The sequence below is a fragment of the Meleagris gallopavo genome, chromosome 8 (assembly GCF_000146605.3).
Source record: "Meleagris gallopavo isolate NT-WF06-2002-E0010 breed Aviagen turkey brand Nicholas breeding stock chromosome 8, Turkey_5.1, whole genome shotgun sequence".
In the NCBI taxonomy this organism is placed as follows: Eukaryota; Metazoa; Chordata; class Aves; order Galliformes; family Phasianidae; genus Meleagris; species Meleagris gallopavo.
Window position 1 is genome coordinate 28,323,148 of NC_015018.2, and position 23,087 is coordinate 28,346,234.

General features: G+C 40.2%; 1 protein-coding gene across 15 annotated transcripts in view; it reads right to left on the reverse strand.

The window, feature by feature from the left end:
• Positions 1-2,758: 2,758 nt before the first annotated feature.
• The window catches only part of ABLIM1 (actin binding LIM protein 1), a 48,673-nt gene continuing 28,344 nt past the window's right edge, over positions 2,759-23,087 (reverse strand). For 3 of the 15 annotated variants that reach the window (XM_031554515.1, XM_019617839.1, XM_010714782.2), the window contains 11 exons: positions 21,240-21,344; positions 18,907-18,954; positions 16,562-16,708; positions 15,019-15,110; positions 14,802-14,889; positions 13,774-13,835; positions 13,402-13,462; positions 12,619-12,626; positions 11,309-11,383; positions 8,487-8,567; positions 2,759-7,179 (listed from right to left, as the gene is read on the reverse strand). In XM_031554515.1, coding sequence (XP_031410375.1) covers positions 7,066-7,179; positions 8,487-8,567; positions 11,309-11,383; positions 12,619-12,626; positions 13,402-13,462; positions 13,774-13,835; positions 14,802-14,889; positions 15,019-15,110; positions 16,562-16,708; positions 18,907-18,954; positions 21,240-21,344 — 881 coding nt within the window. In that variant the 3' untranslated portion in view covers positions 2,759-7,065. Of the gene's footprint in view, positions 7,180-8,486; positions 8,568-11,308; positions 11,384-12,618; positions 12,627-13,401; positions 13,463-13,773; positions 13,836-14,801; positions 14,890-15,018; positions 15,114-16,561; positions 16,709-18,906; positions 18,955-21,239; positions 21,345-23,087 lie in introns of all 15 variants that reach the window. The other 12 variants (XM_019617850.1, XM_010714789.2, XM_019617846.1 and 9 more) reach the window with 8 other exon arrangements.

The following is a 23,087-nucleotide window of genomic DNA, read 5'->3' on the forward strand; positions in this document are numbered from 1 at the left end:
CTGGGCACACGGCCGTTCAGCACACCCGGAGATGTTTTATGGCCCCATTTCTTGTAATGGCACCTTCCCCTGTCTTCTATACCCAGTACAAGGCTAGGCAGATGTAAACAGTAGTTAGGCAAAGACCTAATTTAAAATGCTAATACATGGAAACATCATATCAGGGACTAAAATTCTAACTGAGCTCACAAAGGTAGAGAAAGGAAGCTATTCACACTGTGAAGATAATGTAACAGTATCACCTACCTGACCTTGCTGTCATATTTGGTCCTTCTAAACCACCAGCTAACCACATAGCATTAACACTCCTATGTGGTTTGCAGAATAGATATTTTAGTAATATAGTTACCAGAAGCTTGTGTCCATTCTAGAATGTTTGGTCAATTGTTTACTGAAGCCATGCAATTTTGTTCATCTGCTTTGGTCTGGACATTTATGTCTCACCTGCATCCTTCCTGAGAGCACAACCTGTTTTCTAAGGAGATTGATATAGCTCTGCAAGATGAAAGAAAAAAAAAAAAACACAAATAAATGAGACTACATGAACTCAGCAATTAAGAATAAAGCTTCAAACTTTATTCATTGACTTGAGTACAACAGTGATGCAGATTACAGTGGCACAGGAGTGCAGCATGTGCTGTTTGCAGTATGACAGTTGAAACACTAATTGTACAGAACAGCAACCCAGCTCAACTGTTCATTATGCATACAAGCAGACTTACAGGACATCGACTCATTTTTACAGAGAGACTCACAGAGAGCTGTCTCACAGATGAGTGGGAAACACAGGGACACCTCCCTGGAACGCTGGTTTGTGACATGCAGAGGGAGGAGAAAAGAAAAAATAATAATAAAAAAAAAAATCCTATCACCAAAATCTACTTTTTAAAAATAAAATATAGCTCTGAAAAAAATTAGTTTCAGTTTCCAAAGCATAAAAAAAGTCCCAGCTGTAAGGCCCTCTTACAGGAAGAGTTATCAGCAATGACCTAGTTGCACTGCCTGGACAAGACAGACCCAATGGTAATACTCTGAGACTCTTCTGGTCTCGACAGATGAAAAGAGCCTGCCTGCTCCCAAGTGTGCAGACATCAGTGAGAGAGTCCACTGACTGCAGTGGGTTTGCACTGGGGGACCTGTCAGAGCGCCAAGGGGAGCCAGGCACAGCCCGGTAAGGCACTGCTGGGATTTGCTTCTGCTTCTTCAAGACTTTCTACACTTCATTTCCTAGTGCCTAGGAGCAAGGTCCTGTGGGCCTCAGCTTTACAAGTCCTGGGAGAAGCACTCATATTAACTATAGTGATTTCTGGCATACCAGGTTACTGCTTGCCTTCAGTCATTTCTTTTTACCTCAAAAGAAAGATCGCGGTGCACGTGGAAGGAGCACCTCTTCACATGGACAAGCATTTTTGAGGAAATCATTAGCAGAAATCTATTTCCCTGTTAGAAGCCCTTTGGGCAACAAATAATTTATTTTGCATACAGGCAAACAACATTAATGGCCAATTAGATTCCCACTTCCTGCACTGAAGCTCACATTAAAATTAATAACACTTATTCCCTCTATGCCAACTGCCAGCATCACATAGTTACTGCCAGCAGAGTTGCCTGACTAAAATCTCAGCATCTTTGCATTGCAACAGATTTTTTGTTTTCTACTTTATCAAGCACAAAATAGTTGTGTGGGAGAAGTCAGAAGAAAAACTCACCAGCAAGAACAGTCCTGTGACCCACAGCGATAAGAATGTTTCTACACTAAGTGAAAGGCTCTTCATTCCATAACAGTGGTGTAAAATCATACCATGTGTTGGCAAGATCACTTCTTCCATGTCTACACTGAAGACTATGCTGGACTCCAGCAGATGTGTTGGCAAAGAACTGGACCATGACCTGGGCCTGAGCAAATGTGAGAGGGGGTTGTGGGACCAAGCCTCAAGAGTCTGCTGGGGAATGACTGGCATTTCAGCACAGATCAGTAGATCTTCTTGCTTCCTGCATGTTTTATGCATTGTTATTATCACTGACTTGAGCAAAGATGCTCATAATCTATAAGTGCTCCAAACTTGATTCTCCACAGTCTGAAATAGGTAATACAAACTGGCATGCATTTCTTCTAAGTCTGCTAAACACCACTCCAGCAAACTCTGGAACAATCAAGCTTGAACCAGATGATCGTACAATCAGAGTTGTTTGAGTTGGAAGGGACCTTAAAGGTCATCTGGTCCAACTCCTCTGCAATGAACAGGGACACCTACAGCTCCATCAGGTGCACAGCGCCTGGTCCAGCCTCACCTGAAATGTCTCCAGGGATGAGGATCCATCATCTCTCTGGGCAACCTGTTCCAGTGCTCCATCACCCTTACTGTAGAAAACTTCTTCCTTAAACTCAATCTAAACCTCCCCTCTTTTAGTTTGAAACCCTTGTCCTATCACAACAGACTCTGCTAAAGAGTCTGTCCCCTTCTGTTTTACAGCCTCTCCTTAGATACTGAAAGGCTGCTGCCAGGCCTCTCCAGAGACAGTTCCAGCTCTCTCAGCCTGTCCTTGCAGGGAAGGTGTTTCATCCCTTGGATCACTTTATGGTCTTCCTCAGGATGTGCTCCAACAGATGCATGTCTCTCCTGTACTCAGGACTCCACATCTGCACACAGTATTCCAGGTGATATCTCACCAGTGCAGAGTGCGGGGGAAGGACCACCACCCTTGACCTGCTGCTTATTCTCATGGATCCCTTCCAACTTGGGATATTCTATGATTCTATAGTTATTCCATCTGTTCCCCTCCAAAACTTCATACATCTCCATGCACTGATATTACCTGACATGGCAGTGATACTCCAGGAGCAGCTTACAGAAAAGGATTTCATTTCAAAGCATGTCTAGTTTCAGACTAACTGCGGCAAGGGAAGAGCTTGGGCACTTCACTGCTAAGCCCAGACAGACTTGGGACCAGACAAGTTGGTAAGGCGAGATGACATCTGTCTTGACAGGACTAATAGCATTAGTGGAACCACAGAGCTCTCTTGCCTCCACATGCAGCAATAAAGAAACTTCCTGTTTTCCTAGTCTAACCTTTCACAGCACACTGCAGCTATGTGCACGATGCATCACAAACTATGTTTAATGAAAGGCTACTAACCAAACTGAAAACAAAATATGTTTCTGAGAGTTATGCCACTAAAATGTCTCCTAAATGACACCAGCGTGAAATGGTAACAAAAAGAAAATCATGAAGTTCTGTGAGTGAGCTTCACGAGAACTTACTCTTCCAGTTGTATAGAAAGTTTAGGATCCCAGTTTAGGATCCCAAGGAAATTTGGGATGGGACACTGTCAAAGTTGAGATGCTAACATTCAGCTTCCTAAACAGAGGCCACAATAGATCACATAATTTCATTGAGAAACAGTGGACAGTTTAGTAATTTCTAAATCTGCTTTCTCAAGTGGGAAAGTGACCTTGCCTCCTGCACACTCCATACATCACAGAACAAGGCATCTGTAAGTGACAGCCTTCATTACAGACTTATGGCTGCCTATTCAACACAAATAGTTGGAAATTCCAGGTTAACTTCTTGCACAGCATCTCAACTGCATCTGTATATAATTCAGTTTTGCACACGTGTACAGTTTTGTAATTCCATCCTGCACACCTATTTTTACAGGCTTATCATTCTTAAAGCAGAAGGGGAAAAAAACAAGCGATCATCAGTTTTCAGTCCTCTCAGCAGAGACACTGTTGACAGCACTGTTTGATAGGACTTCATCAGAAGCTCAGATGCTTTGCAGGAGATAGAAGTACTTGAGTGTGTACTTAAGGCATATTCTTACACACTTAAGTATTTACTGAATAATTTAAAGTCTAGTTACATAGCTCTATGTTAGATTACAGTATTCAAATTTATCAGCCACAAGAGAACATTGAGAGGGGAATTACAAAGAATCATCCAGCAGTGCAGAGCTGCCCAACAAACAATACACTACTGGATTGACACTAGGGAAATGATTCACTGATTACAAAGACAATTCTCCTCGGGGCTGCATTTCCCTTTTTATTAGGTGGGAAGAGCAGATTAAAGTTGAGAAAGTGCTGCAGTGATCACTGCTAAGAGCCCACTGCGGAAACACATACTGGCTGGCTGCAGTGTATTCAGGGTGTGAGATCTCTCGGGGTGCGTCTGCTTATAGGTGGCTGGGATAGTTAGCAGGAACTAAGCATAGGCATGATACTACAGCTCAGAAAACCCTCCTGGTCTCAATCAGAAATAAAGCAGCCAACTGACTATGCTCCACACCAGCAAGATATGAACCAGCACCAGCCCAAAAATCCAGTTAGGAGATTAATTGTATCTGCAGCATCTAAGCTGGCTTCTCTTCATTCCTACCCATGCTGCAACTGCAACTTTGAATTCTCAGCTGATAAGGCAGACACAAATTATCTTGTCATTTTTCAAAGGCTGAAGGAATGGGTTCTTTTTTTCTCTTTTGTTCTTTTTTTTTTTTGAGGAGAGAGAGAAGACAACCTGGGTTAGTCATCTCTGGAATGACTGAGTAGGATATTCACATACACTGTTCAACAACCTAAAGCTGAGGGCTGGCAGCTCACATCTGTGACAGCAGTCTTCATATCAGAAAGGTCTGTTGTCAGGGTGACTTGAGATACCTACAAAGCCCACTGTGTTTGGGTGGGAGCAGCACAGCATCACCTACAGGATATGGATTGGTAAAGTTTAGAGAATTTTAATACTTTAAATGAGCAAATCCAAGTGTTCTTCTCAACATAAAGCCACAATTTGCAGGTAACATACACTCAATTTTGGAGACTAATGCTCACAAAGCTTATGACTGTAAAATGCTGCTGTCCTTCCATTGCATGGACATGGAGGTTTCAGCAATCACTCAAAAATGCATCTCTAACTGCCAGAGCCCCTAGCTCCCATTTGCTTCTCAGTGTTCCTCTAAAGCCATTTCAGATGCTTGTCCTCAAAAACGAAGTAAAAAATGTTGAACTGATCCTTGCTGTAATCTCAGTGAAGTCCAGATAGCTAAGCCACACCCAACTGTGTGGCACAGTGTTCAGTGGGGACCCGTGTTCAGTGGGAACAATGCTGCCAAGTCTGCACGTGAGAACATTCTCAAGCACGCCCCTTGGACCCACCATTCACTTAGCTCCAGAGCATGGAGCACATGAACCACGGTGATCTGCTCTAGCAGGACTACCTATACCAGCAAAGATGGGGCAGGATATGGGCTGCCCTGCACATTTCATGGTGAAATGCCATTTGGTGACATATAGAACTCAACACAGTGATAGTGAACCTCACAACTACATGGGATTGTTTCCTCTTCCTGACTTCCAGATTTTAACTCTAATGTCTAATGTAACAGAAAATCCAAAGGTTCTGATGTCTCCAGTGCCTAAAGTTTCTGCATTAAGAATGAAACCTTGATATTCTTTGACAGACACAGAACCTAAATGACTTTCTCCGATACTAGGAGATGGTCATTTGTGCAGTTTGCACTGGCAGTTAAGCATCAAGGAAGAGAAAAAGCTGATGCTGCAGCCACAATGCATTCATTCAGTTACTTTGGTGCTTATGTCCTTCTCTGTATAGGACCTGCCCAGAAGCAGTTAAGATATATAAATATATATATATATAGGCAGTTATTTTTCAAGCTGCAATATAGTGGAAGAAGACTGAAAGCAATAAAAAGTTCAAAGCAGTTCAGAAACCACCTTGCCTGATTTCTCTGTCTTCATAAACCAAGTCAGGCACAAAGGGAAATAAAAATAACCAAGGCTGGAGCTTTGAAGCTTCAACAGAGGAAAAAAAAAAGATACTGCATCTTCTTTTTCAAGCAAAAGTGAAAAACTACTTTAACTAAAAAGGGATGCTTGGCCCCATGCACTGTGCCATATTGACAACAGCAACTGCAATTTAATCAAAAAGCTTCTATTGGCAGAGCATGGCACCTTGGTGGTACCTTTTAATTCATAAACATTCCTCCTAAAGAGGGATGAAAATTTATGTTGGCTTGCAGAGAACCATCTTCCCTGCTGATGTAAAATCCACTGCAGTCTAAGGAGCTGTACCTGATAATTAATTACTAGAAAGAAGTCTGTCCAAAATCCCTGGGTGTGAACCAGGGCACCCTTAAAAAAGCATTTTCTCACTCTATCATTCCCACCTTCACCCACCCATCTCTTGGACTAAATTACAAGAAAACTGACTCTTCTCCATCATTCCCATTACTTAGGTGATCTTACATTATTTGACCGGTTAAGCTTCAGCCTTATTAATTCAAGCAGAAAGTGTGGAAGAGGGAAGACCGACACCAGACACAGCAACTCACTTCCTATATCCTAGCTAATATATACAAGTACAAGGAGTCCGCTTTCTGAGAATTCAACTGGTATGCATGTAGGTGAGCAAAGTGCCCACCTTTGCAGACAGTATCACACAAAGGTGCAGTTTCAAAAGACTGCCAGTGAAGAAACAGTTGTGTGAAAGACTGGACGTGACCATATGGGTGTGTTACAAAGGGCTTCTCCTTCACTATGGAGTATCTGTCTTTCTCTCCATATATACACATATATACACATACATACACAGATGAGTAGATATAAATACATGTGCGCACACACACAAACACACATACATATATATATATTTTATATATATATATTTCTTTTCCAGTTCTTGAAGTGGTTACAACTACTTTAGTCTACAAGGCATCCTAAGGGCACTTCCTGGCTCTAGCAATAAAGTTCCATCTTGTTATGGAGAGAAGTAAAGGGAATATCATTGAGGGAGAAGAAAAGTTTCCTATCTTGTATATTTATCATGTAAAAGGCCAACACCTCTGAAACTTATCACTGTTGTTTCTGAGCCCAGATATTTTCTCCCTGTGTTGCAGGAGGGCAAATGTTCATCTTGTTCAATTGCTGTGTGTAGAGGTGCCACTATGCGATTTTCCCTTTTTGGTGGGTAAGTGGATGCTTCCAAATAGTTTGGATTGTATGATACAACATCCTACGCGTCATTTTTAGTTGTTTGTTTAAAGGGAGATTAAAAGAGTTTTGCTTTTTTCTTCATGTCGTTGCGTCTCCAGAGAGGTAACTTGTCAAACTCCTGTATCGTCATGCCAAATATCTCTTGGAAAACTTCAGGTGCTAAGTGACGCTTTAAAAAAAAGAAAAAAAAAGAGGGGGGGAAGAAAAGGCAATGGTCAGTCAAAGCTGAAAGAGACGCAATAGGAGACAGGAGTGCCTTAAGGGATTTCATGTCACTCTAGATGCCACTGCAAGATCTAGTGATAGAAGCTTGATGAAATACCAAAACACGTATCCAAGTCGTAATGAACCTGGATTCTCAGTGCACCAATAACATTTTGCTGTTTGTAACATCATCTGAAAGGTCACAAAGGGGATCAGAAGAACTATTTCACTTGATGAATGAGCAAGACTAAATAAACAAGCTGTCTGAAGTTACCCAACATGCAGTGATAGATAACAGAAAAGAAATAGCACTTGCATGCCCCTCTCCAGGCTTTAGCTAGTCATCTCTATTCACGCACAGAGGTGCAGGCTCTGGGTTTTAGGTGAGCTTTCTTGAAGGGCTGCAGGTTGAATGTGCTACACTGTGAACTTTGAGAAGAAAGACGGCTGGCCAACCTAATTGCCCAGCACATTTCTCTACAACAACTGAAACATGTCTCGTGTGTTACCTCTGTTATTCCTCTGCCCTAGAGTGCATTGGACAGAGAAAGTCCCTCCTTCTGGTGTTAACATTACACCACCTTGAATTTTCATTAGGTAGATACACGATTGCTATCTAAAAATGTAAATCAGTGGGTACTTACCTGAGTTTTTGTGCCTTCTTTCATGCATCTCCACAAGATTAATTAACTAGAAGTAACCTAAACATCCCCAACCAAGAAATTTCATTGGGCTGCTTATGTGTAATCCACAGATTGGTAGACAACTTTTATTTGTTAGTAGAGATTTAAATCCTCATGTTTTTGCATAATGAGTCACTCTAACACCAATGAATGAATCAGAGAAAGTTTAACTTTGGATTCTCAAAGGTGGTTGGTACTGACACTTCACTAAGGAATGATCCAAGCCCAGACAAAGCTTTGGCCCATTCTAACATGGGTCCTATGACTGTGAATTGCTTGACCAATTTTGGTCTTTTTACCAATCTGCAAGTATAAAAATAATTGATTGAAAAATAAGGGGGTTGTGAACAGCTCTACACAGGAGCAGGGAGACAGAGGCATTCCTGCTCAGAGATGTGTGACTCCTGGCCTGGCACCACCTACTGAGAAGCTGTTGTTTCCTCCCCATCTGATTCCTTCCTCACCATTTATTACTGCTGAGAAATCTTGTTAGTCTAACAAGGACCCACACGTTAGTGTTTGAGCTTTCAAATGTGCAACAACAAACAACTTCAGCAGGAAAAAGCATTTAGGAACTTGCTTCTCTTACCTCCAGCCTGGTTCTGTCTACATCTTTTAGTATTTTATTTCGCCCTCTGTTGGTCACCATGAGTATTTCATATGGAAAAATCTGTTAACAATGTATAAAAGGGGGAAAAAAGAGAGGTATTTACATTTTAAAACAAAAAGAACACAACGTGTCTTATTTTCATAACCACACAAACATTCTTTTTCCTTTGCAAAGGAAATTACAGCATTTCTTTTTTGAAAGATGCATGAAAGACAGGCCAATCTGGACAGAGCAAGAACTTGTTCAGTATCAATGTCAAACTGCCTCACACTTTTGAGGTTCTGCATACACTGATTTTTATAGTGCACATAATATATTAGCTGGCTTTGTTAAGACAAGTTCTCTCTATTCAATATACTTTCTCATCTACCAATGTACAAATTTTAGGGTTTATTAAGATACGTAGATTTGGCCCTCATTGGTCTGGCTGATGGTTGCCAAAATGTGGACAGCTCTAAGAAAACAAATTCAGAGGACTCTTAAAAATACATGAATATACATCTGACAGTCCATCTGAAGGAATGGTAACTCTGAAAAAGCAAGATATTCATTAGTGGGGACTATTACATTCAACAAAATTCATCAAAGGATTTTCTTTGCTTGTTTGGATAGTTAAAGAACATACATACACAGACTAAAGAGATGTTTTTGTAGACACATTCATCTTACACATCTTCATCTGCTTCAGAAGAGTATCTGTCCCGTACATCTCCCATTACATCTCCCATTACATTTCCCTTGATTTCCCTATACTTTCAAATAACATCCAGAACTTATACAAATCAGCTACTGCCAACAATTAATTCCTGGATGCATAAATGATTTAATTTTTCTTCTACTTGTATAGATTCTAAGTTTGAAGTAAAATGTTTAAAGTCAATGGGTCTCAAATCAGTTTAATGCAACAGAAACAATGATGCCTAAAAAGGATTTCAGAAAACCATATGGATTAAAACCATTCCTGGCAAACAAAACCGTTTTAGCCAGATACTTGCCCACTGAATGAAATCACCAAATCACCTCTCTGGACAAGTAGCTTATTCATAATCAAACTCTATTAATTATTTTAACAACAGAAGAAATTCCACCAAATCAGCTTCTGGGTAGTACTAAGCAATCAAGTTAATTCCATTGTAAACAATTACCCCAATGAAGTGCAATAAATAAGATTCAGGCACCAATGAACACACCACTGAGTTTATTGTAAGTAATAATAATTTAAGTAATGTGTGCTTACATACCAGCTTTAAGATATGATTCTTAGGAGACTCTGACATTGTCACAATCGTACAATTAAGTCTATACTTTGAATTACATTGTTCATGTTCAATAGTGGAAATGGCTACCATATACAGAATTAAAGGAAACTGAAATGTAACTCTTCAAAATACTTAAACAGGCAGAGTTTAAGTCAAAGTCTATGGTCATAAGTAACATTTTAAATTCAGGTATTCACAGTAAGGTATGTTTCAATCTGGGGTGTTAGGATGCACAAATTCTGTCCCTTCTGGTGAACCACTTGATAAGATTTGGACTTTCTGAAATTTACTAATTTTCACTTCCCAGGTGTTTCAGGCTGACACTGAGTTGGCTTTTTTCACTTCATAGAATCACAGAATGGCTTGGTTTAGAAGAGACCTTAAAGGTCACCAAGTAGCCACTTGATCAGGTTTAAATTACTGTTGGATCATTGACACGAACAAAACTGCCACTTAGCATAACCTCAGGGTCTGGCAGAACCTTTTTAAACATCAACAGAAAGTGACCTGTACTCTCATGAACATTCCCACAAATTTTATCATTAGTAGTATGACAGAATTTGTAACCCACAACAACATTCCAAATAACAGGATGCATTAATGGCAGTGAGGGCTGTAAGAAACGCTATTGCACTGAGAAAAGAAATTGTTTGGAATAAAAAGCATAATCTCAGAAGTCAGGGATGTTCTCAAGGTCTATACTTATATAGTATACAAAAACATTTGTTCACGTACATTGTACTAGGGTCTCAGCTTATAAAGCTAAGGTTATTGCCTTTTACAATTTGTCTAGGGGTCACTTGGAAGCACAAGCAGTAATCTGGTTTGCATATAAAGCTCCTCACTTAACTGCAGCAATACTGATCCTTGCAGCTCTGGGAAAACCATGATTTCTCAGAAGGTTCACCAGCAACAGAGAAAGGTGCAAGATTTAGAACACAGCACTGGCTGAAGCCTTTCTGTAGATTATATTCATTTTTGACTCAGCCACCTCTAGACACAGCAGCAAAAGCATTTTAATTTATACCTTAACTCATATTCAGCTGATATTACCTCTTTTTCCCAACAAATCTTGAAATAAAGTTCTTATATAGGGAATTCAACATTATATAAGATTTCAGGCACCATTAGCCTCAAACCAGAGATCTGTGTTGAGCCTCAGCCATGTGTTGTGAATCACAATATCCTACGTCACTTTTCAAACATAACAGATCCAAGACTTTGGAATCAAGTGTGGTCTGCTATTTTGGCTACTGAAAGCTTGACAGAGAACTAGCTATTTACTGAGCCCTTCAGTATCTTCATTTTGTCTCTGAGAAAGCCTGCTCTACCCAAAAGGAGCACACTGACTGCCCTCAGCCAGAGTACTAATACCTAGAACAGGCAAATTCCAGAACAAAGGGAAAGGTTTGGCACAAAGGGAGAAGGGATTGAGATGAGGTAAAAAAGAACAAGGGAACCAAGACATCTCCTGTATTTTATCTGCATTTCACAGTCAAATCTTCATAATCTTGAACGAAAGTGAATAACATCTGCACTTGCCTTTGGCTCCAACATGTTAGGCATAGATACTCCTCTGTCCATTCTCATTCCAGGGACATGACCATCCGGAAGGGACTGCATCAGATACAGGTATACATCAGACACACAGGTTACACACACAGAGGGTAAAGGCACTCAAGTAGTGGTGAAAACAAAGGTGAATTTGCACTGAGACTCCCTTCAAGCCTTACTGCTTACTCTGACCACACAGGACATTGCCATGGTTACTGTTCATCACTTCTCAGAAGCATGTTTTCCTGAGGCATCCTTCCACCCTCTCTACCACTACATTTCCTGACATTACTGGGACTGGATGGACCTCGGGACCCTGAGAGAATGGCAGGCCCTTCCCAACCCCAATCATCAAGTAAGGCTCTTATCTGGAACAAATACAGAGAAGCATAAATTCAGATTCTGCTCAACAGTACACATAAGCACCCTGGTCTGCCCTTCATGTCATTTAGTGTCTCACCCAAGGTGTTTGTTTTTGTGTGTGTGTGTGTGTGTGTGTGTGTGTGTGTGTGTGTGTCTGTACAATAGAAAATATTGACTATGAACAAGAACAAGGATAGGGCTATTGCCAAAAGGTACTGTTTCTACACAGGTTCAATTACATCTTGAATATAATACATGAAGAACTCCTCTCTTCTCCCATATTCTTATTTCCTTCCCATTCATCACAGTTTTGATATATCATTAACAAATACACCCACATCATTAAAACCTTTCTTAAATTGTCACTTCATAATGTGATTGTGCTGAGGGGGCAGTGAGTCTCAAACTGTTCTGGAAAAAATCCCTCAGACAGGATTTGGGATAAAAGGGTTGATTTTTGCAAGCATGTGTCTTAATAGCTCATCTGTGATGGTAGCACTGTAGAAAGCTATTGATAAGTCATCTTGTCTGAAGAATAAATTCCAGGGCAAAAAGGCTCCTGGTATGGAAGAAAATTGCCTCCAGAAAATAATTTCAAAGCATCTCTGGGGCTGGTACTAGTCAGGCTGGAGATAAATCCACCCTCAGCTGTTCAGAAAGAACTATTGCAGGCAACTCGTATTTCAACAGACAGATTTTATCTCAGACTGGTCTGAGCCTTCTCAACTCAGTTCTGGGGAGGTACAAGGAAGAATCTGAGACTGTGCCTGTTTTTTATCAATTAAGAGTCTACATCGGTGATTATGCTTAAACATGCAGGTAAATCAAAGTTAATGTCTTAAGAAACCCTTCCCTGTAGCAGAAATTCAGACTTAAAAAGAAAGTGGATGCTTTTAAATCCGTTGTCAGTTGATTGATGAAAACCCGTACTCTACCTGGAAATCTGAAAACAAAAGAGAAATCTCATCAGCTCTTGAGTGTTGAAGAGGAGCTAGACACAATCTGCCAGATAATCCTTGTGTTTTGTGATCTACTTCATCTACTCAAAATTCCACCTGATTCTATATGGTCAGCAGATCTCCCTACTTTAGGTCTTAGTTTGTGAAGAGCAAAGCACTCCCTATTTTGCAGACTACTTCAAGTGTGCTTCTCACTCTGGAAAACTAAGTCACTTTAAAACATCAAAGACAGAGAACTGTAACAGTTGGCAAATAAATAGCCAACTAATATTCAACTTTTTAGAGCATGATTCACCTGACAACAGGTAGCTCTGCAGGATTCCTTCACAGTCTATAAAGAGACACAAGCACCAGCTTATGATCCTTATCATAAGGTATCTAAGACAGAAGGGATCAGTCTCATTCAGAAGGTAAATCTGAGTCTCTCTCTCTCTCGCCGCCCCACCACTAAGCTCAAACCTATTCAAAATATTAATTCAGTACATATTTCAATTAACTACAGACTATCACCTGCTTTCCATGTGCAACAATGCTAAAGCATGCTCTTGGCAAAAACAGGGATAATAGAAGATTTAGTAAAATAAACTCAAACTTTTAAACATGCACTTGCAGAGTTTGAGTTAACTATCAAGTTTGCCCAAAGAAGTTAAAACCACTTAACAAATACAAAGCAGATCCACAATCTTAATATGAAGCAGCAGAAACGAGCACTCATCACAATACATTCTCCGTAATGAAGTGGCATGTAAAAATCCTTACCTCTAACACCACCACTCACGTCCCCATAACTGTTGTACTGACCAAAATCTGTAGACACCGGCTGTAACAGGAAAAGAGGGACATGCACATAAATCCACAGTTCATGGCTTCACCAGTGGGTTGATATAAGAGAAGTAACAAATTGTTTAAAGCTCTTCTTTCCTCAATTTTCATAAGCTCTCTTGCATTGTTTTCTTATATTTTTAACACTAAGTTTGTGGGGACGGAAACAAGGTTTTGCCTGACTTCAGATGGTCTTATAAGAAAGCTCAATAAAACTTAAAATCCAAAACAGTTAATAGGGAAATAAATACATAAATACCACAAATGATTAAAGTTACTTTTTGAGTCTCAAAATGTCTATCTCCTTACCCTGTGAAGTCCATTTTTTCCATAGCCAGGAAGAGAAGAGGTTTTGGAGGCTGAAGCGTGGGCTGTTGAAAAAGAAAGGGAAAAATTTTTTACTGAAACAATCCCATGGCAAAGCAAAACTAAGAACATTTGAGAAATCAACTTGCAGAAAAAAATACAGTTGAAGAACTAAGGGGAAGCTTAACCAACTGAGATATGCTGATTTCAAGAAGCTAACATCTCGGTTCCAAAGTCATCACAACCTTCCATACGCTCTGTAAGTTACATGCAACATTATCATGTCATGGTGCCAGGCTCAGAATCAAAGTGGCCTCTACTAAGCTGAAAGTAATGAGAGCAAAATAACATTTCAGTCATCAGATATATCAAGTATTGCCATATATCTTACGATAATACCAAGAAAGGGATCAAGAAGAACCAAAGAAGATTAGCATTGTTTGACTGGATAGGTTTCCTGTTGAGTGTCCCATGACATCCGCTGTATTTCACTTTCCTGAGTTACATGTAAGCATATCTTCTAAACCTCTAACAATTTTTTTTTCCACTCATCCTACTTTAACTATTACTACATTCATATGCTCAACTTCTGCTGGTGCACAAGCCAAGATACATGAATAGCACACACTACTCTATGTTCATAATTTCTTTGCTCTAAGGGAGAAAAGTCTCTTTAAGTCATGTAATACTGCTACTGACAAAGGTTTTGGCCCTGATTTAACCAGGACAAGGATCAGAACAGATAGTGATGGCTGAATACAAACAAATTTTAGGATGTGGCAGCCTGATCTGATGTTAGAGCCATCTTATACATAACACAACACTTCTGAGAACATGACAGGATTCCACTCCATGAAATGGAGGTAAAACAAGGTATTAGCCTATCCTTCTCATGGAAGAACAACAGAATACCACTTACACATATCAAGCAATCTCCCAGTGGTGCCTCTTGTGGAAAAACACTGAATATGTGTCCATGTGGCATTCATTACTCACAGTTCATTATTAGCTTCATTGCCCAGATGAATTACCTGGAGAATCGTAACGACTGGCAGAAAAGGCTGACCTCTCTTTTTCCATCTCTTCTTTCAGTATCAATTGTCCAAGACCAGAATTAAGCTACAGACAGCAATTAAAAATACATGAATAAAATAAAACTGGCAGAGGAATTATAAATTGCTTATGTAAAGACAAAGGGCAATTTTTGGAGGGTGTTTAGAAGCAGTACGAAGATAAGGTTATAATAACCTTCATGAGCTGCTCCTCCTGCAGTTGCCGGCGTCTCTGTAGCTCTTCATCATCTTCCTCTCTTCCACTTGACCTGCGTCTCATGTCTGCTCCTGCTTCCATAAAACCACAGTACAGACAGCTCTGTGTATCAGTTCTTTCTCAGTTTGATTTACCAAATAAACAAGTATTTTCTTGCAGATTCAAAAGATTTATTCAAAACTTGCCCTTCATAAAACTCATTCAGATAGCCTGTCCTATAGCTATCAGGCTTCTTATGAAATTAACAAGAAGTTGAAATGCACATAGGTTTCCAATTGAGCAACAGTGTTTTTGGTGTCAGGCTTTTGCAAGACTTCAGTAAAACCGAACTCCTATTTTGACAGTTGTGCTCAGTCTAGCTCTGCAGTAAAACATCACACTCAAAAAAAAACAACAAAAAACCAAGCTGAAAAATCTGAGGGTTGAAGGTTTTTCAGTGCTTGATCCTATACAATGTCTTTATTTCTGAATAAAATATGACCATGAATACGTATTTATAGTTCCCAAGAAGTTTTGTTTAGTTTCTCAGGTGTAACTAAATCACCTGAGAGCCAATGTGCAAAGCAGTTTTACTCAGAAAAAAAAATAAGCAAACCAAAATTGTCATCCACTGCCAGGAATATGAGCCAAGAGCCAACATTTCCAGGAAAGCCTCCATCTCTGACACATGGCATAACAACGCTGTGGTTACAACAAGCACTGTCAGGAGAGTTTCAGGTAGACAGATGTTATCACTACATTTTCACACAATTGCCACTGCATACACAGCTCCTTTGAATGATCATTGAGCAATCCCATCCCGTGCCACCTTTCCCTGCACATCACAAAAATTCTGTTCCCTTTACATCCCTTCACAGAAACCTGAAGCTGGCAAGGCCTTCAGCATATCTGACATGACTTCATAAACCAACCAGGCTATATAACTTACTCTGTACTATGTTTTACAAGGGCGGGGGGGAGAGGGACAACAAAATCAACAGAAATAACATAACATTAAATAAAAGTTTTAAAATGAACATGAGCATGACTTAAAATAAGATATTTACAGAGCAAAAGAAAAATACGGTCTGTAGAAACAGTAACTGACAAAATGGGACTTTTTTAGTCCATTAATTGCCCTGCTGCAGTTCTTGCTTCTTGTTGTGAAAACAGCCACGTGGTTGGAAGCAATGACACTTTCTGTGAATATTTACTATTAGCTTAGGACTAAAAGATCACATAGACAGTAACTGAGAGAAGTCATGCACGTGTGATACAACACACCGTTTTTAAGTCACAATACGGGAGTTTACGTAAATTTTCTATGGATTAGTATTTGTGTGATTACTTCCAACATCCTTTTTCAAAAGCTCCTCTGCTCACTAACAGTTATAAAGACAGAGACGTGCAGAGGTCTCACCAGAATAACTGCACTCTGTGGCAATCACTTGGAGAAGGCACAACACTCACAATCTCTTCTGACAGCTACTTTACTGATCAGTACCTTTTAATCCACATCACTTGTAGAATTCTTTTTGCATACCTATGGCTGCAAGGGAGGGAGGACCTGGCCAGTGGTCTGTCTCGATCTTTGGTATCTCGTTGGGTGCTGGTGCATGAGCTGCTGGGAACTTGGAGGACTTGATGATATCCTCGGAGGACTTGCTCTGTGCTGCCAAAGCAGCTGCATCTAGATGGCAATCAGGGAACTTAGCCATGTAATAAGCTATAGCAATATAAAGGGTTTCCATATTTTGGCAAGATTTAATGATTTACAAGAAGGACATTTTCAAATCCAAACATTTTCATGTTTTGCCTTTCTAATTGCAATTGGAAACAAAGTAATTCTTTAATCTTGCCAACAGATTGGAATCAAACCTTCTCATCCCACAGACTCACCCCCAAAATAACCCTAAATCAGCTTTGGGTTTTACTAGGGTTTCAGAGTGTTAAAATGATCAGGCAAGAGTGAGAAAATTCAGTCTAACAGTATTTGATGGTATCTCCTAAAGACCACCAATGAAACCAGATTTATGCACTGTTTTGTCTTTCTTCAAGAGTAAGAAAGCAAATAGATCAGAGGGACAGCATTATTTTTAACTCTACTGACGCTGATTATTTCCTATGCTTCTGTGAAAAGCTGCAGAACAAACAAATAAAGGAACTGTATCTTTCCTGCTGCATGTACATGATTATGAGCATGCAGTAGCAGCAAAAGGAGATGCCAATTTATTTATTAACTACTAAACTTCACTGAGATCAACTTGGCAGGGACAGCACTTCCAATGAAATGTACCTCATCAATAACACGTATCAGCGGTGGGACATTCATTTAAGATAGCAATCAAAGCCAAAGTGCCTTAGAAGCATGAGAGGATGTGCATTATGGCTTTCCCATCTTTACATTAAAAAATAATAAAACCCAACAGGATTTAGTTTGCACTAATAGCAGCCTTAACCATCTCCTCTTTGCAAATTGTTAGTCCAAATCACCCTTCTCTTACATGAAACCATCATATAAGACAAAAGGATTCTGAATGTACTTTTTTCGTTTTTAAGCAGAAAGACATCTGTTAAAGCAATGAAGTACTTTGTTACTCATCCAACACACTCAGGGTACTTCAGGAGAATCAATATTAGAAATCATGGGGAATTTTGAGAATTTTATGATTGAGAAACTACACGTAATTATAGGTATGGAGGAAGCTGGTCAGAGTTTACAAAAGCATGACTTCAAAGAGTACTTACTTATTAGAATTGGTGATGTCAGTGGTTAAACATTCACGTGTTAATGGGAGATGAGAAGGTACATTAAAACCATAAAAATAAACAAAAGTAATGTTAAGACTTCTAAAATAAGCATAAGATTTGAAAACTTAAAAAAGAACAAGGAAAGAAACCTGATGTAAAACTACAACGGTGTTCTTAGCAGTATTCACTCCTGTCTACAGAATGGACACCCTGGGCCTTCTTAACCATCTCAGCAAACTGTTCACCTAAGCTCTGCGGTACTGCTAATTAGCTGTTTACCCCAAATAAGTTTCACTGGATAAAGAGTCTGCAAAGGGATGAAAGGTCTTTAAGTGGAAGTCACTTTTCTTTCACCACATTACATGCAATTTCCTAATTAAAGTTTTCTATTGACAGCTGAAGGAAATAGCAAACAGTTAAAGGTTCCTTGCTCTGCAGTGTTACAGACCAGCAAAGCAGTTGGCTTCTGCCATCACTGTTGTTCCAGACTTGCTAAAACAACATCTGCTGTGAAAAGATTAGAGCTGAGTTGGATACTGTTGTGCAAGTCAGAATCCAAACACTGGAACAGCAGATATGCCACACTACCTGATCTATTTCACAGGGCTTGAGAATCAAACTAGCCCTGTCAGTCACCTATATCATTTTCAATATAAGGATTTCTGTTAGAAGCCACAGTACATTTGGAATTCCAGTCTGACAGTAACATGCCCATCACTGCTGTCGTTGACATCAGTAATTGTACTTTGTCTGCTTAAATAAACATAATTCACAAAGTTCCTGACAAGAATGGACTGCTGTTAATCCGTTTTTTCCATGATCGAAATCTGTATTCTGAAAACATAAACTGAAAGAAGTAAAATACAAGAAGGCATTACAACTCTAAAAAGGTAGCAAAATCCTAGTTAGTGGCAATTTTGCTGTTAATAGCAATGTGGCCATGACTTAAACCATATGATTCAAATAAAACAACATGCTTTAAAACATAATCACCCAGCAGGACGTGCAACAAAAGCTCTTTAGAGCTTGGATTGCTAATTTTTGATGCTTTCAAAGTAAACACTGAATGCTTTTCAGTGTCTGTGTGTATTTTAGTTGACACTCCAGTTTCAATACAAAAAAAGAAAGATAATTTACCATGTTGCTTGTAGATTGGTGGCTTTCTGTAAATGTTGACACCTTGATCTGTGAAATGGAGAAACAGAAGTGTTAATAGGAGAACTACTTCAGTTATTGGTAAAGGTAACACCAACACTAAAACAGTAGACAGACCAAATTAAGGATGTAGCACAAGAAAAAGCCAGTGTTACACAGAATCAGATTGTCTGAAGAAAAGAAAACATAAGAATGGGTGACAAGTAGAAGACGCGTGTTATGAAATCCGTTGGAGCTGATTCTGTAACATGTGGATGCATTCAAATCATGAATAATTCATTTTAAATATTATCAGTGTGACAGACATTGGGAAATGCAAACAAGCAAGACATTTCAGGGGTGAAAATATAAGCTACTTGGGGAAAAGTACTCCAAGTAACTTTTGTGGAAAATTGTGCTCCAGTCACAACAGCTCAATTTTCTTTCCAGCTGAATGGTTGGATTGAGGAGAATGCAGTGAGCCTACCGTTCACTTCAAAACCCAGAGAACAAAACAGCTGCTCCATACATAGTTTTGAACAGCCAACAGCACCTTGTCTTCACAGAGTCAGTGTTAAGGGATATACTCTTCATCCTCAAACACAAGGACAGACTTCATAATTTTTACTTTTATTTTAATGTAAGGATGACCACACTGCATACTATCAGTGTAAGTCAGGAAGAAGTCACTTCTTCCAGAGCCCTAATGTAAGAAATCTAAAGCATATTTAAAAGATAAAATATTTTTACAATAATGAACTAAGATGGGAGCTACAATGTTCTAAACTACCCACCCACCCCAAACCAGCTCTTCAAGTATTCCATACAGCCACAAATACAGAATTTAATTCAAAATCAGTGCCACAGTGCAAAACCTAAGTCGGTTTTACTGCAAGACCACAATGAGTTACTGGGAACCAAGACATTTGAGTCAAAACTCCATTTTGCTACTATATCATACTGCCTGAAAAAAACAAACTTTTCAATCATATTAACATGAAGGAAGAAGAAAACATTTTAAAAGTATATGTTGTTTATCACAGATCTCATTGAAGTGATACAGGAGACAACTTTTGGCATTAAGGAAAACAATCTAGAAATCTGTGGGGAAAAAAAAAAAGTACAACTACTTTACAGAATGATATTTCCTGGACTAAATGACAGGGAAATTCCTTGCACACAAATGCACTGAGGTACTTTGTTTGTTCTAGTGATCTTCTCATGGCTACTTGAACAGCAAATAGGCACAAAGGCTAAAGGGGAACCAGGCAGCAACACTTTAGTGCACACCTGTACCAGACAGCTTTATGGGGTACGTGCACACAGCTCCTGGGCTGCACTGCTCCAGCTGAGGAGGACAGCTCTCCCACCACACTGGGCACTGTGTACCCAGCTGGGCTCTTCACACAAGTGCACTTCAACTTACCCACGTCCAGGCAGCCAGGTTAGCTTAGGCACTTCACACAGCCTACCTCAGCCAAGTCAGGTCACCCTGACTGAAAGTGAACATCCACAGATTATCTGTCAGGTCTGAGGGCAGGAGAAAGAGCAACAGCCTCTGGCAGTTCAGGGGGATACCAGACTGATGGGGAGCTGATGAATAACTGGATATGAGGCTTTCAGCTAGCACTGATGCAGATGATGTGTGTCTGCAACCCTAGGGACAGGACACACACTCTCATCCTATCAAACCACAAGAGAGGTGCTCTCACTTCAGAAGAGAACCCACTTTATAGAGAGGGTATCCTCATGCATGCTAATTCTCGCAGGTCTGTGTGCTTCTGCAAGGACACCAAGCATGAAACAGGTGAAGAAACACCCTTATTTGGTAAAAACAAACAACAAAAAAAACCAAAAATGAAACAAACAAAAAAAAACCAACACAAAAAGAAGGGAATATTGAAGTAGAACTGTTTGGTTCAAGACTGAAACTAGTCCCACCAGTGACTACATGTGTAATGGCTCGCTGGTCAACTCTTCTGCATCCTACTGTGAATCACAACCAATTCCTCCAGAGTTAGCAGAGTTCTGCTCGTGCAACTGGGAGAAAAATCAAGCCCAACATAGCTTGTATACAGCGTGGGCCATTAGCAGATCCTGAAGAACACGGCATTCTAACAGCAAAACACCTGAGCAACACAACAAGTAAAAATCATTGTAAGCCCCCATTTCTGAAGGCACCACTCCTCCCACAAAGCTCAGGAGCAGGCAGTCCCAAACCCTGCGTGTGCACCCCATGGCAGACAGCGTGAAACAATGGAGACAAGACAGAAGGTACAAAGGCTACATTCTACACTGTGACAGGACACCGAGACACACACAGTGCCAGCTCCTACCTGGAACATGGAAATGTTTAGGGGCCTGAGCGTAAGTTGGAGTGAGAGGGCGGCTGTCTGGCCGATAGGGGACAGGGGAGTTCCGACCGCTGGACGGCTCATTGCCTCCAATGAAAGAATGGAGAAAACAAAATGAGAAGAGGGAGAGCAATTAAAGAAAAATCAAATTAAAAAAGCAAGCCCAATCAAACCCAAACAAAATCGGTGGAATCAAACCCTCGAGGGAGAAAAGGAAGTTTAAACAAAAAATACAAACACAAACAATAACAAAATCTGGTAGCCCTGGTGACTTTTTTTTCCCCCTCATTTTCCTGCAGAGGCAAAGATCTGTGTTCAGGCTGGAGTTGAGGTTTTAGCAGCTCGCACTCATTCTGACGGCATGCAGGCAGGAGCTGTGTGCTGGCAGCTGGTGATTAGATGGGCAATGTGGGAAAGAAGAATGGAAGGTTACTCGGCAATGACATTACAGAGATTGACACTGGAGTTAAAAGTCGCAGGCACAGAGCACAGTAGTTGATATGCAAACTCAAAACCAACTCCAAGCAGGGAGAAGCATATGCTGGCAGCTAATTATTCCCTAAACCAAAGCGCACAAAAGCTAGAGATGGAAAATAGCTGTTAGGCCACTTGGCCTGTATCAAAAGGCATACCTGTTCCTTACACATTCTTTCATTGGGTTAAGCCCTCTGATGGGAAGTTTATGATATGAAAAATAATGTTTAAAGCAATGCAATCCATCTGGTGGCTGCACTCAGATCACAGGTGCCACCCCAAGTCTATCAGTGCCACACTTGGCGCCAGTGACAATACTTCATGACTGCTGACTTAGCAAATATGAATCTAATGTTTAAAAATGTAATTTCCATTTGTGTGATTGTGCTTACTAAATTATTTCTTTGCCTTCTAACAATCCACGCCAATTCAACAGCCCTGAAAGCTCCCATGACTGTCAAGGCGAGAGGGTTCTGCGTGGCAGAAACATGCAGCTTGACTTAACAGCTGGATTTCCAAGCACATGACTCTGTGTGCACTATAAAAGAATGCTGCTGCCTTTTATTTTGTGCCATTCTTCACTGTAGTGCAAACCCACAAAAGCAAAACCTTCCCACTTGAGTGCTTCAGTTTGTATGGGTGCAGCTGACCACAAAGGCATAAGACATGGGAGCAAAAAACCCCTTCATTTTTTCAGGTACATACCAGGGACTGAAAAACCCAGCAAAGCAAAAAAGCTGACAGGTCCATGAGGGCTGTAAAACACAGCAGAAAAACCCCTGCAGGCCTACTTTCAGCTCTAGGTTTCCTATGTTTCACTAGAGGACCGAAAATCTCAGACTCCACAAACTTCTTTTTTTATATATTGTAGGAAGGAAGGAAAACAGCAGCTTTCTTTAAACTGTTCCTCTTTTACCTGAGTGGTCATCTGCCAATCTTAAAAGTTACCAGAAAGGGGGTGGAAAAAATGCTCTTAACACACCTCACTGAGAGAGATGTGCCAGCATACAAGACAATTCATCTGTACATGTGTGTTTTAAAAATGACATGCATGTACAGTTCAGGGGCTTAGCTGTATAAAATTTGTTCAGAAGAATCCATCTGCAACGTTCTGTGTTTACCAGTCTGACGTTTTACCTCTGAACGACTTATTGCATATGACAACCCCCAGACAAGATTTTTTTTCAGCCACGGGAGTGGACAGCAAATTTCCTATTTGGGGTGCAGTGGTGATGAGCTCCTTGCTGGATCGTAGTAAGTGCTATATTTACCTACTCTGAAAAGTAGCATGACTGATTACTTAAGATAATACTGCCACGTCTCAGTCTCTTGTCCTTTACTTGGCAATTCCAATAC